This window comes from Acinonyx jubatus, chromosome A1 (assembly GCF_027475565.1).
Source record: "Acinonyx jubatus isolate Ajub_Pintada_27869175 chromosome A1, VMU_Ajub_asm_v1.0, whole genome shotgun sequence".
Taxonomy (NCBI): Eukaryota; Metazoa; Chordata; class Mammalia; order Carnivora; family Felidae; genus Acinonyx; species Acinonyx jubatus.
Window position 1 is genome coordinate 214775827 of NC_069380.1, and position 16971 is coordinate 214792797.

Genomic DNA, 16971 nt, shown 5'->3' on the forward strand with positions numbered 1-16971 from the left:
AGCACTAGATGTTGTATGTAATTGATGAATCACTAAATTCTACTCCTGAAACCAATATTACACTATATACTAACTAATTTGAATTTAAATAAAATCTTGGAAGCAAAAAAAAAAAAAGGAATACTAGCAGCTCAATTTCTATTACTTATGTTTATGAAAGTCAATGTTTGATAGTGAATATATTACAGATTTATAATGGGAGCTGTAATTTCCAAATTCACCAGATGAAAAAGGAGTTCATTTGTTAAGTGACTTTAATAAGATATTTAGAAAAATGAGAACTACACCAGATGTTGATTAGTTTCTTTGTTGTCTGTCATTTTCTTCCTTTTTCCATCTTTATTCTGAACAGTTTATCCCATGGTATATAGCTTTACTATATTAAGTCTTGACTAAAGTCTTATAACATGGGATTGACCTAAAATGTTTGTTAGAAATACAAAATCCCAGCTCCAACAACTGACCTACTGAATCAGAATCCGTTTTTAAAAAGATCCCAATGTAGGGGTGCCTGGGTGGCTCAGTCAGTTAAGCATACGACTTTGGTTCAGGTCATGATTTCCTGGTTCATGGGTTCAAGCCCTGTGCTGGGCTCTGTGCTGACAGCTCAGAGCCTGGAGCCTGCTTCAGATCCTGTGTCTCCCTCTCTCTGCTCCTCCCCAACTCATGCTCTATCACTCTCTGTCTCTCAAAAATGAATAAACGTTAAAAACAAATTTTTTAAATAATTAAAAATAGGGGCGCCTGGGTGGCGCAGTCAGTTAAGCGTCCGACTTCAGCCAAGTCACGATCTCGCGGTCTGTGAGTTCGAGCCCCGCGTCAGGCTCTGGGCTGATGGCTCAGAGCCTGGAGCCTGTTTCCGATTCTGTGTCTCCCTCTCTCTCTGCCCCTTCCCCATTCATGCTCTGTCTCTCTCTGTCCCAAAAATAAATAAATAAACGTTGAAAAAAAATAATTAAAAAAATAATAATTAAAAATAAATAAATAAATAAATAAATAAATAAATAAATAAATCCCAATGTAATTCATATGAACGTTAATGTTTGAGAAACACTTATTTTCCTATATGGCTTAATTAAATACTCAGCAGCAGAAATCTCAAAGAGATGTGTTAGTACAGCCTAACATGGCCTGACCTAAGGTATTTTATTATAAGCTAGCCTTTTAAAAGATCTTTCTTATGATTACATTACAGCCTTCTATTGCTGCCATAACAAATTACCATAAACTTAGTGCCTAAAGTAACTTAAATTTATTATCTTAAAGTTTTATGGGTTCGAGATCTGGGATGAATCTCACTGGGCTAAAGATGTTACTGTGGACAGGGCCATATTCCTGTCTGGACACAGTAGGAGAGCAATCGTTTCCTTCCTCATTTAGGTTAATAGTAGATTTCAGTTCCTTGCAGTTGCAGGACTGTAATTCTTATTTTCTTGCTGTCTTTCAGCTGAAGGTTCATTCTGAGTTTCTAGAGGTGGCCTGCATCCTTTGGCATGATACCCCTTCCTGCAATCCTCAAAGCCAGCAATAAGAGATCAATTCCTTTCCATACTTTAAATCTCTTTTTTTTTTCCTCCTGTCTCATTTCTCTAGAGCACATCTCTGCCTTCTTCATCCACTTTAAATGGTTTGCATGATTCATTTAGGCCTATCTAGATAATTAAGAATAGTCTTCCTTCTCAATGACTTTAACCTTAATCTCATTTACAAAGTTACTTTTACCGTGTAAAGTAACATATCCATAGGTTTCAGGGATTAAGAAGTAGGCATCCTTTGGGGGACATGAGGAGGCATTATTTTGCCAATCATAGAGTGTCCATATCCAACCCTGATGAGAAAGAGGCATGGAACTCTATGTAATATGTCATTTCATTTTTATCTGGAATAGGTCAGAGGAATAGATTGGAGGATGACCTTTGATTCAGCTGATATGTTCCCTAAAAGAGAGCCATTCAAGAGCAAAGTATTTTACAACAGTTTCTCTATGCACTTATAGCCATAAGGACTCTGTGGACAAGTTCTTATGTTTCTTTTTAACATAATTTCAATTTATCTATGCAACTGACTCCATCAAATTTAATATGACTACTTAATATGTCTCAAGCACTGCAATAGGTCTATGATAGGATAAGTAAATCAAGTGACAATTAAAAACTCACTCAAAGGCTGCTGCAAGTATTCCTGAGTATAAATAATAACTCTAAAGTCACACAATCATAGAATAGTAATGATGGAAAAGGCCAAACATATCAAATCGTCTAAGTGACAGTTACATTAAATAAAAATTCAAGAAAGTTATTAGCATTTTACTGTCATGACTTTATGAGAACATTGTTTGAATTGCCTATAACTTTTAAGAAATAGTAGATGAACTAATAATCTTAAAATAATGCCTAGATTCATGAATCTCTTTTCTGCCAGATACTCCATTGATCGGCATACTGATATGGACCGGATTTTTAGTATTCACTCCGAAAATGGCTCTATTTTCACTTTGAAACCCCTGGACCGGGAATCATCTCCTTGGCACAACATCACCATTACAGCCACAGAAATAAGTGAGTGGGAAATACATCCATCTGAACACCAAAGTGGTAAAATAACAGCAATAAGTAGACTCTATTTCTTGAGTGAAATAATTTTATCGTTAGCAGCCTGAGCGTGTGTTGGATATTATATTATTTAATGATTATCAAATATCCACTTTTTAAATTTAATTTTCTCTTATAGCTTACTGTAGGATGGAAATATAATCTAACCTCATAAAAATAAGTAATCTAAGAAAATTATGCCTTACAAATAATAATACTTCATTCTCAATCATATTCTCCTCTTTTTAATCATGCTTTCCATCTGGACCCTGTAAGCAAGCTGAGATATTCATCAGCAATCCAATTGAGAAAGTGAATACCACATAAATGATCTGTTGCTAAGTTACAAATGGGGAGAGTGGTGTCACCGCTTCTCTGTAAATGAGACTGAAGTCTTACACATGTTCTTGTTGCAGATAACTCAAAACAAAGTAGCCACATCCCTGTCTTCATCAGAATTCTAGATATAAATGACCATGCTCCGGAATTTGCCATGTACTATGAAACATTTGTTTGTGAAAATGCAAAGCCTGGGCAGGTAAATAAAACCATTATAAACTTAAATTTGTTTTTTCCTGTTTCCAATGGCAGGTACCATTATATTCATTCACTTGAACAAATCTTTTTTTTTTTCATGCAAATTATTGCCATTCCTCTTTGTCACCTGTTTATCTCCCCTTACCAGAACATTCACAGTGATCTAAAAAGGTAACTTTTGAAGTGGTTTCTATTATGGAACCCATGATATAATAGAAAAAGTTGTAATATATGATTTAATTTATATACTGGTATATAATAAATATCTATACATATAGTTCTATCTATCTATCTATCTATCTATCTATCTATAAGAAATAGTTTCTACCTGGATTCATAATTATGCTGAAACTGAGTTATATTCAAGAATAGAATGGAAATACATTACTAAATAACACATGAAGTATGAACATGAAATTCTTCTGTGTTAGTATAAAGGAAATCAAAATAATTACCTTGTTCATTACATTTTCCTTTTAATCTCTCAGGCAAGACATTTTGGTTGATAATTATACTTTGTGATTTTTCAACTTTAATCTTCTTGAGATAAAATGAGATTGTACAAAAGTTACAAAGTCCTCTTGCAAAGTCCCCTTATATATAAGATATCTCTAAAGTAACTTTAAGCAACTGCAGAATATGTTCATTTTTGACACTAATACAGTATTTTACAAATGATAGTAACTGCACAAATTTCATTGAAGGAAATTTTAACAAGTTATTAAGATTTTTTAAGGAAAAAGTGGGTGGGTGTTAAGAATCATATATAATTTCATCATGTTTTTTATTTTATTTATTTTTTTAATATTTATTTATTTTTGAAGGAGAGAGACAGACAGAGTGTGAACAGGGAAGGGGCAGAGAGAGAGGGAGACACAGAATCTGAAGCAGGCTCCAGGCTCTGACTTGTAAGCACAGAGCCCAACTCGGGGCTCGAACTCATGATCTATGAGATCATGACCTGAGCGGAAATCGGACGCCCAACCAACTTAGACACCCAGGCACCCCTCCATCGTGTTTTTTTAAACACAGAAAATAAAAGTGAAATACAGTCTTCTTTTTATTCCAATAGAGATTGCAATGGACCAAATGTTCATTTGAAACCCTAACCCCCAGTATGGAGATAGAGCTTTTAAGGAAGCAAATAAAGTTAAAGGAGATCATAAGGTTACGGCTATGATCTGAAAGGATTAGTGTCCTTTAAGGAAGAGACAACAGATAGATCACTCTCCCTCTCTCTCTTTTTATGCATACACTTAAAGGGAAGGCATTGTAAGGACGTAGCAAGAAGGCAGCTGTCTGCAAGACTGAAAAAAGCTCTCACAGACCTTGATCTCAGACTTCCAGTCTCCAGAACTGTGAGAAAAATAAATTTCTGCCATTGAAGCCATCCAGGCTGCATAATTTTTACGGCAGCCCAAGCAGGTAGACTAAGACAGAGATATGTACTATATTCCACTTGCATACACAAAAGATAGAATTGGGGTATTATTATTCTTATTCTTACTTGCCAAAAAAGCATCATTACATAGTTATCTGGATTAAAAATTGTTTTTCTTTTTTCACTTTGCAACATGTAATGGACATACACTTAGTTTAGCAAATGATTATTTTTAAAACGATGCTGAATTTTTACAGCATAGCTATACATTCATTAGTTTATTCAACTACCCACTTAAAATGGAAATTTGGTTTACAAACAAAATATTACTCAGCAGACAGCACTATAAAGAGCATTACAGTACATTTACATTTATATACTACCTGGTATTCTTTTCCTTTGATACAACCTTCAAAGTAGGAATAAATTTGATACGTAAATGTTCATCAATGCCTCCAAATAGTTGCCTAAATATGTCATATATCTAGTGGATGACTGCCTATTTATTGGGCAACACTAGATTTTAAAATGTCTACCAAAAAATAGTATCTCATAATAATTTTAACACGGATCCTCCCAAAATTATTTGGGCTGAACATTTTTCATAAATGTGTGGCCATTTTCACAGCTGTATTAGTTTCCTAAGGCTACCATGAGAGATTACCACAAACTAGAAAGCTTAAAACAGAAATCCGCTCTCACACAGTTCTGGAGAATAAAGTCTGGAATCAACGTGTCAGCAGGCCATCCCCTCTCTATAAACTCTAGGAGTAGACTCTTTCTTGCCATTTCCTAGTCCCTGTGAGTGCCAGAAACCATTGGCATCCCTTGGTTTATAAGAATTACTCCAATCTCTGCATACACTGTCCCGTGACATTCTATCTGTATCCCTATTTTCCTCTTCTTATGGGAAAAATCCAGTCATTGGATTAGGGTCCACACTAACCCACCACGGTTTCATCTTAACTTGATTGCATCTACGAGAGCCTGTTTCCAAATAAGATCACATTCACAGGTACTGGGAATTAGGATTTGAACATATGTCTTGCAGAGAAAGAAGTAAATTGACAACAGTGTATAGATATTCTTTACTCGTTTGTCTATTAATATGCTTTTCATGTGAGTAATTGATATGTACTACAAATTAATATTTGATAAAAATAATTGATCTGAAGTAAAAATTATTTTAATAGATACTATTAGTATTAAAATTTCTGTCGTTGTTTCTATACTTGACACATAACAATTTGCTTGTTGAAAGTAACAAGGTTAAAAATGTATTTTAAGCTATGGATATGTATTCTCTGTTAAAATATGCTTAAACAATGGCTGATCTAATCACTTCAAGAACTCTGCCGTATAACCAGAGGACCTACATTGTTTATGATTTAAAATATTGCTAAATATCATGGGGCGCCTGGGTGGCTCAGTCCGTTAAGCGCCAACTTCAACTCAGGTCATGATCTCGTGGTTTGTGGGTTCAAGTCCCACGTCGGGCTCTGTGCTGACAGCTCAGAGCCTGGAGCATGCTTTGGATTCTGTGTTTCCTCCTCTGTTTGCCCCTCCCATGCTCATGCTCTGTCTCTGTCTCTCAACAATAAATAAACGTTAAAAAATAAAATAAATAAAATAAAATAAAATAAAATATTGCTAAATATTGGATATACCATTGCCAATATGGAACAGGAGGTTAAGCAAAAGTGCTAAAGTCTTAAAAGTATTTTTTTCTATGTCATGACCCAATCTTCTAAGGAGAAAATGTGCATTAAATTTCTCTTAATAATTGTACACATACACGAAGAATTATATAAAGAAGTGTAAGGTTACATGCCACTCTGTCAATAAAATGAATGAAATCCTAGTTAGTATTAAAAGAGGAAAACACATTGACTAGTGAGTCATCAGGTTAGTATGGCTACAGAAGGTTCACAGTAACAAAAACTGTGGATATGCCAAACTACTATGAAATTCCAACAGTTGTTCATCACAGAAGTCGGACTACTATGCCTCTAAGTGAGTGGCGCAACTGTTTTTGTGGAAAAGAAATTTGAAAGTAAGAGTAATTAAGTGGCTATGATTTCAAGCCACACAGATGGCAGACCCAGGACTAGGAAAACAGGCACCCGATATGTAGCTTGGTGCTTTTTCCACTGTAAAATGTTCAATAGAATTTTTTGTGTGACCTGTAATTTGCAGCTTCGTCTTCACACAAGGGCACACCTGTAACTTACAGCAAGCACAGCTAAGAGGTGTCATAATTTCTCAACGTCAACACTGATTTTATGAAACCTTAAAAGCATTTATTTGTATCTCTAAGCTTTGCAAATACCACTAAAAGAAAAACAAATAAGTTGAATAAACTATGCAATGTGATTGTAGTTATGGTGCGCCCCCTAGCTTTAAAATCTTTTGCTTTCTGGTATCATGTGGCATATTACTCATTGTTTCAAAACTATATTCATAGTGTCCTTGATCTGTAAGAGTGGCTGTGCTAAGCACTTTTGTTTTTGAAAAGTGCATCTATTATGTTCTCTGCCTTTGAGACAATCGTTATTTAGTGGAGGCGACAGATCGGTAACCAATTATTATTAAAACACACTGGGACATTCTAACAATGTTAAAAGAGGAGATGCTGGAGTGATTGAATTTTTCTTTAAGGTTGGATATTGCAGCGGCTGGGAATCGGACAATAATTCATAGAGATACCTTGCATGGTAATACTTGATGGACATTTTTTTATCCTTAACTAATTGTTATATTATACAGAACCATAAAAAGCTTTGTCATAATTTCTGAAAATGGGCTCTTTTAATTTCTTTAATGTCAGTGATATTTTTAAAACCCAAACACTGATTTAAAATGTCCTATAAAAACAACATGCGTTGCTTTTTGTTGTGCTTTATTTCATTTATTGACTTGGTTTCAGCTGATTCAGACTGTCAGTGTCATGGACAGAGATGATCCTCCCCGAGGCCACAAATTTTTCTTTGAACCAGTGCCAGAATTTCCTCTCAATCCGAACTTCACCATTGTAGATAATAAAGGTACAGAATATTTTTAAAAGTAAAATTATAAGGCCTTATGTTCTAAAATTAAAGACTGGACTGAATTGTTTCCCCCACTTTTTTTTTTTTTTAGATAATACAGCAGGAATCATGACTCGAAAAGACGGGTACAGCCGCAACAAAATGAGCACCTATCTACTACCGATTTTAATATTTGACAATGATTACCCAATTCAAAGCAGCACCGGCACACTCACTATCCGTGTGTGCGCTTGTGATAATCAAGGAAACATGCAGTCCTGCAATGCAGAGGCCTTGGTCCTCTCGGCGGGTCTCAGCACAGGGGCTCTAATCGCCATCCTTCTCTGCATCATCATACTCCTTGGTAAGCTCTGCCTCTGAATGTTCATTGGACTCAAATAAGTCTCTCCTGCACTGTTCAGTGATGGGGCTACTGAAAAGCACACTTCTCTAGAGTGAAAGATTGACATTTTTAACTCTTTATTGAAATTGTTCTTTTGATTTGAAAAAAAAATCTAGTTGTCTCTGAGGATAGGACTAGCTTTCTAGAGATGAAAAACAGAGCTAACAGCTCATGCCATATGCATGTATACACACACATTTTAAAATCTATTTTGTATTAGACTGTTTAGTAATAGCTAATCATGGTCACTGTTCTCAGGACATTTACTTTTACAACTGATTTACTTTTTGTATCAACTCCATAAGATGGATACTCTGGTTCTTCTCAAGGAAGACTAAGTAACTTACATAAATTCAGTCATTTAGAAAGTGTTTTAAATAGCATTCAATATATTAGTCTATTTCAGAATTCTCCTTCTAAACCATTATTCTCAAAGTCAAAGACTACCTTTACAAATAATATAGCTAACAAATGACCAAGTTATGTATATTAGACACCTAGCTGGCAAATGCATTTAAATTGTCAATATAAGATGAGCATTTTATTGATACAATTTGAACATAGGTGCAAATTAAAGGTTTAAGTTCATTTGTAAAAATATCAGTATGGCATTGTGGTCTACGTAGTCCTGCAGTATTTTCTAAATAAAGTCATGCTTGCTATAGCAAATGTTTGATTTGAGCATGCCCTAACAGGACAACGATTTAATTCAATTAAACAGTTGTTCCACTGTAAAACATTCCCCCCAAAATTGTTTCCATCAAATATTCATCCAAAATGCTTATGCTTAGGGCATGAGAGCCAGCCAAATTTATGTTCCAATGCTCATATGTGCTGGCTCCTTTTCACCGCAAATCCTTTCAAGCAATCTGGATGAAATCCCTCTGGCCAGATATCCTTATGCGACTTCAGTGGGGGATTGATAAAAGTGAGGGGAAAACATTTGTCTCAGTTCAAATGATCCAACTATTTAGAAAAACATTTTTTCAGGGTGCTTTAGAACATACATACACCAACACCAGTCCACATCTCAGAACTGCTGCTAGAAATTTCAGCTCTTCTGTAAAATATTTTTGTATCCCCATGAAGTATCAATTTTGGCTTACCTTTCAGCTAAGTGCTACTGATATTATATTGTTTTATTTGGTCACATAGCTCTACTTTCCTAATTTAGGACAACATGGAAATATGCATATTTTAAATTTGACTTTTAAATTTCTATATTAAGATAATACACACACAAAGACACACATGCATACATGAGGAAACAAAAGCGCCCCCTAATAAGCTTACATACTATGTCTTATGACACTAAATTGTTTAACAGTTTTTTCTAAGCAGAAATCCTACAAGGCTGTTTCTTTATTTTGAGAACTTGGCCACCTTCCTGCCCTATACAATATAGAAGGCACACATTTCTTGTTTTCCACCTTCCCAACCGATTGCATAAAGATGGAGGGATTTTCTATTATTTTAGTTAAAATTGCTTCTAATTCAGAAGGTTTCATTATCAAAGTTCCTAAAACATTTTGCTGTGATTTCATCTTTTTAAAAAGTTTTTGTTTGAATTCCATTTAGTTAATGTACAATGTAGTTTTAATTTCAGGTGTACAATATCAACACTTCCATACAACACACTGTGCTCATCACAAGTGCACTCCTTAATCCCCATCACCCATTTAACCCATCCCCCCCACCCACACACAGTTCCCCTCCAGTAACCCTCAGGTTGTTCCCTATAGTTAACAGTCTGTTTCATGCCTCTCTCTTTTTTCCCATGTTGATTCCACGTATGAGTGAAATCATAGGGTATTTGTCTTTCTCTGACTTATTTCACTTAGCATAATACTCTTTAGCTCTGTCCACATTGTTACAAATGGCAAGATTTCATTCTTTTTTATGTCTGAGTAATATTCATCGTATGTGTGGAGATATATATATATATATATATATATATATATATACACACATATGTATATATATATATACATACATATATATATACACATATGTATATATATATACAAACATATATATATATATCTTCTTTATCCATTTATCCATTCATCTGTGGATGTACACTTGGGCTATTTCCATGATTTGGCTATTGTAGGTAATGAATTAGTGTATTTGTATTCTTTGGGTAAATATCTGGTAGTACAATTGCTGAATCATAGGGTACTTCTATTTTAAACTTTTTGAGAAACCTCCATACTGTCTTCCAGAGTGGCTGCACCAGATTGCATTACCACCAACAGTGCAAGAGAGTTCCTTTTTCTCCACATCTTCACCAACACCTGTTGTTTGCACACAGTTACTAAATTTCTATAGTTAGAAGAGTTGCCTCTTTGCAAGACAGTGATATAGCATGGACAATAATATCTCAGACCTACCTTTACAGTTTGAAGAAATATAGTTCTTAGAGTTTGTCTATGTTACAAGGCAAAGTCAAGGATTAAAATCTGCTGCAGGACTTTTTAACTGTTTCAGTTCCTTAGACACCTTGGGAATCAAACTATGGGAACTATTTAGAATAATAAATTAATAATAATAGGATATATAAAAAAAAGGAAATATGTTTATCCAAATTAACTAAGAAACAAAAGCAAAATGTGTTTAATTATTGTCATATGTGCCTTATTCTAGTGCAAGTCTAATGATTATTTAAGATATATCATAACTAAAATGCAATATAAAATATCTATGATTTCTGTTGGTTTAATAGTCACACATACTGTTACTATCACTACAGTACTTGTATATTCTGATATTCATAATAGAAATACTATATTCCAGTAATAGATTAATAAAAATAATTACATACTTTTTTTTATTCATTATCTTTACCTTTCTAAATTCCATTCACATAACCTCAGTCTAGGGAAATGAAGCAGGTAATTGTGACCCAACAAAGGAGAAAAAACAGAACAGGTTCCAAGGTCCATTTGTGGGAGTTAATAAATATTATATTAGCTAAGAACCCTTAATATAATTTGACTATGTTGTTCTTATTTTATAGTCAGAGTTTATAAAAATTTTGAGGAAAGTAGAGAATTTATAAATTAATTCAATATTAAATTTATAAAAAAAACTTTTTTCTACTTCATGATTCACTAGATTGGTGGATTTCAGATCTATGCTGAGTTAATTAACTTATGTTCATCCTTTAATAGGGGAAATAGAGATATGTCTCATTTTTATTGAATAGTTTTTTGTTTTATTGTCTCTAAGATGATTCTGAATATAGCTCAGCACCTGGAGCCTATTCTATGGAGGTTAACTGAAGATGTTACTAATGATTTTTTTTTTATTCTTTCTACCAATTATTAGGAGCTAAGGAAAGTGTTTTGGCTGATATGACAATAGCATTGGGCAGACTTTAATGGAGTTACAAGAAACTCAAGGGCCATGGTGAAGTGTGGTTTCAATGTAAATGAGTTTGCTTTGTGTGATTTCAATACAAAAATCAAGAAAAGAAATGATAGATTTTTGAGCCAACATGTTCTTGTTTTTTAATAAAACCTAAATAGTATTAGCAAAACATTTAGCTGCCTAAGTTAAGGAAAAGCTGTTTTTTATTTCTCTCATGCAATGTCTAAGTGTGTTTTGGGAAAGTTTATCTTTATTTAATTTTTAACTTTTCTTATATACAAAATTAGGAACTTGTTCCATTTTCAATGAAAAATTTATATTTTGGAAATTATGTATTTTTTCTTACTTTTAAATGTATTTGTAAATTGCAAAATATATTTATTTTGCATACAGACATTCATGGTCACATATATGCATATGTTACATTTTAGTAACATAACAAAAATAAGAAAGTATATTTCATGTGGGGAGTTCACAATTAATTTGATAACACAAGTATATAAAAAATAAAACAATACAGCAAATAGAGGGATTACAAATAACAGGTCAGCCAGAAAGTTCCAATGTACTTCTATAAGTCAAGGAAATCCTCAATAACGAGATAATTAGTCTGAACTATCTTTAATCTGAACTATCTTGTAAGATGAGTACAGGTTAAAGATAAGTAAGAATTTGGATTCCATATCAGAGCTTATAGAGTGATGGCTCAGATTTTAGGTAGGCTTTCAAAACCAGGTCCAAAAAGGAATTTAAATAGATAAGAGCTATTAGAAGGATTAGATCAGTAGCACATACATATTTTTGTATATATTATATATACACATATATTTCACTTTTATGTATATATGCATGTGTATGAGTGATGTTTTGCATATATTGAGTCATTGAGAAACTATTAAATTATTGCTCAATTTATCTTGGGCTAATAATGAGTGTAGCTTTAGAATTTTAGTATTTTTAAGCAAGTTTGCTGTTGGAAGGAATGAGATATCACATAATTAACAGCTGGCTAAATGAATTAGCCATAACTGAATAAGGATTTTTCAATGCCAGAGCTCTACAGGAGAGTGACTCTTGAAAGTAAATAAATGGACTGTAATATCTGCTCTTTTATCAATACAGGACATTTACTCATTGGCCCAAGGCACTGTGTATTTGTGTAGGATAGTCACTTTTTATCCAAAGAAATCTTAGCATCTCTCATACCACACAAACTTCCCTTTCCAAAATGTGCTATATTTAATTTAAACCTGAACCATGGAATCTCACTATTTTCTCTTTGTTGTTGTTGTTGTTCCAAAGGGTGCTATATTTAATTTAAACCTGAATCATGGACTTTCACTATTTTCTCTTTGTTGTTGTTATTGTTGTTGTTATTATTAATAGTTTTAGTTGTGCTGTTTGCTGCACTGAAGAGGCAGAGAAAAAAGGAACCTCTGATAATTTCAAAAGATGATGTCCGTGACAACATTGTGACCTATAATGATGAAGGTGGTGGGGAAGAAGATACCCAAGCTTTTGACATTGGCACCTTAAGGAATCCAGAAGCAAGAGAAGACAGTAAACTTAGAAGAGATGTAATGCCTGAAACTATTTTTCAGATAAGGAGGACTGTGCCTCTGTGGGAAAACATTGATGTACAAGATTTTATCCATCGAAGATTGAAAGAAAATGACTCAGACCCAAGTGCACCACCTTATGATTCACTGGCAACATACGCCTACGAAGGCAATGATTCCATAGCCGATTCACTCAGTTCTTTGGAGTCTCTCACAGCCGATTGTAACCAAGATTATGATTACCTCAGCGACTGGGGACCTCGTTTTAAAAAGCTTGCTGATATGTATGGGGGTGATGACAGTGACCGAGATTAAGAGTATCGTATGACTTGATCCATGTTAGTGGAAGTACACTTCTTGTTACTAGATTGAGTGGCCTGCATTCTCTTCCTTGGAGGAAATTTTTTAAAAATTGAAATTACAAACAATACGTAGGTGTTGTCTTAGTAAGGGTTTGCTTAATCAGTAAGTTTCTGTGAATGACTATGAATGATATAGATTTTAAAAAAAGTAATAATAACCAGTTCACTCTCTTTGCCTAGCAATCTCTGAACGAAAGTATATCACATCAATAATCAATACAAATTACATAAAAGGCTTTTTGTGCCTTTCCTTAAATATAAAGACTTTATAAATGTTTTCTTAACTGACTTATAGTCACCTTTACTATTAAACATTGTGCAACTGCTTTGTAAATTAGTATGAAAATATATCCCTAAAGAAATAGGAATGACTATTACTGCCATATTTATTTAGTTGAAGAATGTCTTTGTGTTAATTCATTCATATTTTTATAAATGTATATTTATATTTTTGTATTTTTATGAAATAAACTAGTATTTATAAAAATAAATATCATTTTATTTACTTCCTAGAAACAGTTCTGATCTCACTGATAATAGAAATTTTTTACATCTTTATAGACAAAACACAATTTACTCAGGGAAAAAACAGCTAAGTTACTGCATGTGATTTGGAACTAGAATGTAGCAAGACTATAAAAGAGCTTTAGTATAAGTTATGATTTTTTGTTTCTGCCACTTGAATATGGACAAATGCTTATTCAACCACTGATATCTACCCATCAATAGGATATGAGACCTTTGAAATATAAACTATTATAAATATACTTGTGAATGATTATGGTTTTTATATAATTTTTTCTATAGAATCAGCCAGTGAATTTTATTTGAGAGTATATGAAGTATGTGTAAGAAATGTTATGTGTATCAGGGGAAAAAATGTAAATCACTCTTTCTCCTTCAACAGAAGTTTTCAGAATGAAAAGGAATCGTTCTGATTTTGTTCTCCTCATCAGATAATTCATGGAATATAAGCCAGGTGACATTTAAAATGAGTATCAACAAACTAGAGGGTTTTTTTTTTTAATTTAAAACTTTATTGCATAGATTCAAAGTCACTGTATTTGAGGAAATCTTGAAATAACTGGTAACATGTAGGCTGAAGATTAAAAAAAAATTAGGGAATGTGTGGTTTTACTAATGATTGGGATTGTAAAAAAAAAATCTGTTTTTGGACAGAATTTGGACCCTTTAAGACATGAGAAAGAGGAAGAGAGTGGCAGAATTGTGCATAATAATCATTAGCAAATCTCTGAGACTGCTATGCAGAAAACCTGCCTCGGTTTAATCTGAAGAATAAAACCTAAACTAAAATATGGAAACTTCACAAGGAGATTGCATACTATTCATTTCCTGTGCCATGAATTATCTTTTGCTTTCTCTTTTATTATTCATCCTTTAAGGAGTAAATATCATACCCAGGGTCATTCTTAATGTGGAATTTATTTAGAAATTTAACACTGACTAGTCTGTTACCAAGCCTTTTTAAATAGCAAATACCAATTATAGACAAATTTGTGTATTCTGTTACTATGTTATAAAATTTTCAAAGACCATTCAAGAACTTTAGCACCAGTAGCTGACACATATTACAGATTTAATTTGATGCTGAGAAAATAAAATATACTTTGCATTAAAGAAAAATTTGAAATTTTTCTAATCATTGGAATTTTCCAGAAAACAGAAAGTTTTTAAGTTTTAGGTTTAGTTTAGAAAGTTGTTTTTTTTTGTTTTTGTTTTTTTTTTTTTTACTTTAGAAAGTAATTAAGTTTTCCCATTGCTAGAGCTATTCCAGCATGAATCAGACAAATATTTGAGGAGGATAACGTTGAGTGGCTTAAAGCAGTCGGCAAAAATGAATTAGATATCTATTAAACTTCTTATCACTTTATTCTATAATCACTAGAATAAGTGGCAAGAAGTAAACAAATTAAGAAGAGGCTATAATGACTGTACGTGTAACAGCTGTATAGAAATGAAGAAAAAATCATGTTGAGTCAGAAAAGGGGAATTGGTAGTTACATTGCATGCCTGGGTTTACCACACTTCAAATACTAAGCGCATCACAACAAACCAAGCTACCTGTAAGTTGTAAACCTACAACTGCAATGAGGAAATCATATTAATACCACATAGAATAAGACACATTACATTTTTAAGCTTGATTATGAAGAAATATTCATTTGATTACCATTTTTCAGCGTTTAATAAAACTGGTTTGGGTTCTCCCTTTCCTGGATCTGAGAATGACTGATATACTGATGTCTTTGTGAGGACAGAGCTAATAGATTTCATACTTAATAAGTATATGATTGTTTTTGCTATCAATCAAGGAATCCTATTTGGTGAAAGAAATGACCAGTTTCATGAAATATTAATGCTTTTCATAATTGTCTAATAATCTATGAAATTCCTGTAGTAGGAAAATGCATTTAGAAGACTGATCAGCTTTTTTGTAAATAAAAAAAAAATTCCTAATTGAGAAGTAAAAAAAAAAAAGAAAAATATAACTTCCCCACCCATACCCACACAAAAAATAGAGATAATAATTATTTACTCTATTGTATTTGGATAATTTTATTTCATTAAGATGCACACAATACATTCAATAATATTAGTTTCCATCACTTGATTCTCATGGGACTGAGACACTGGTAAAATCTGAGGAAAATTAATTCTTAAAGTGTGTTTACTTTCCAAACAAAATAAATTAGTTAGCTTTGACTGTTTAAACTTAAGATAAAATTGAAGCTAGTTGAGTAAACATTTTTTTCCAAATATAATTAAAACAATCATTGTTTTATATATTCAATAAATTCAAAATAATATATGTCTATATTTATATCTGAAGTTTTTTTCAGAGAGAGGAACCTATCTACATTATTTGCACTTTAAGATATGGACTGGGTAGTAGTATCTTCAATCCTGCTCTTAGACACGTGAAATAGATTCCAGTCACTTAAAAAAATCAATTTAGTAAAGAAAAGAAAACAGCATTACCAACACAAAGCAGTAAAAAAATAAGGGGAAAAAATCCTACCATAGCCAGTGGTTGAACGACCTCAGTTGATTATTCCTTCCACTTTGGCGTAACCACTATAGCTGGCTGCCAGGATCCTTTATTATATTGGGTATTCTTTTATTTTACTCAGCCTACCTGACTGGCTTCTTCCGTCTAACTCTGTATTTTAGATCAGACCAAGCCCTCTTTTTCCTTCCCTTCCCTCCCCTTCCCTCCCTTCCCTTCCCTTCCCTTCCCTTCCCTTCCCTTCCTTTCCCCTCCCCTCTCCTCCCCTCCCCTCCCCTCCCCTCCCTTCCCTTCCCTTCCCTTCCTTTCCCCTCCCCTCTCCTCCCCTCCCCTCCCCTCCCCTCCCTTCCCTTCCCTTCCCTTACTTTCCCCTCCCCTCCCCTTCCCTCCCCTCCCCTCCCCTCCCTTCCCTTCCCTTCCCTTCCCTTCCCTTTCCTTTCCTTTCCTTTCCTTTCATTCTGGTTCTTGATGATCTATCCACTTTCCCAGTTTCTATACATTTTTACATCAATATCCATATGAACATATAGATATATCAATATAGAGATAAATTGAAAATTCTCAAACTTAGACCTCCATCTTTGGAGGTCTACAACCCACTATCTTTGCTTCATTCCTATAATCCAAACATATTTCCAATGAACTGTTCTAAATTTCCACATGAAAGTTTAATGAAGTGGGATATGTCCAAATTTTAACCTCTAATTTTTGC

The 16971-nt window shown here is 33.5% G+C and overlaps 1 protein-coding gene across 2 annotated transcripts in view; it reads left to right on the forward strand.

The window, feature by feature from the left end:
- Nucleotides 1-15968, forward strand: part of CDH9 (cadherin 9) — a 137844-nt gene extending 121876 nt beyond the window's left edge. The window contains exons 8-12 of one of the 2 annotated variants that reach the window (XM_027074775.2): nt 2422-2594; nt 3008-3129; nt 7436-7553; nt 7648-7899; nt 12697-15968. In XM_027074775.2, the coding sequence (XP_026930576.1) occupies nt 2422-2594; nt 3008-3129; nt 7436-7553; nt 7648-7899; nt 12697-13184 (1153 nt within the window). In that variant the 3' untranslated portion in view covers nt 13185-15968. The remainder of the gene's footprint in view (nt 1-2421; nt 2595-3007; nt 3130-7435; nt 7554-7647; nt 7900-12696) is intronic. The other variant, XM_015085204.3, reaches the window with a different exon arrangement.
- The last annotated feature ends 1003 nt before the right edge of the window (nt 15969-16971 follow it).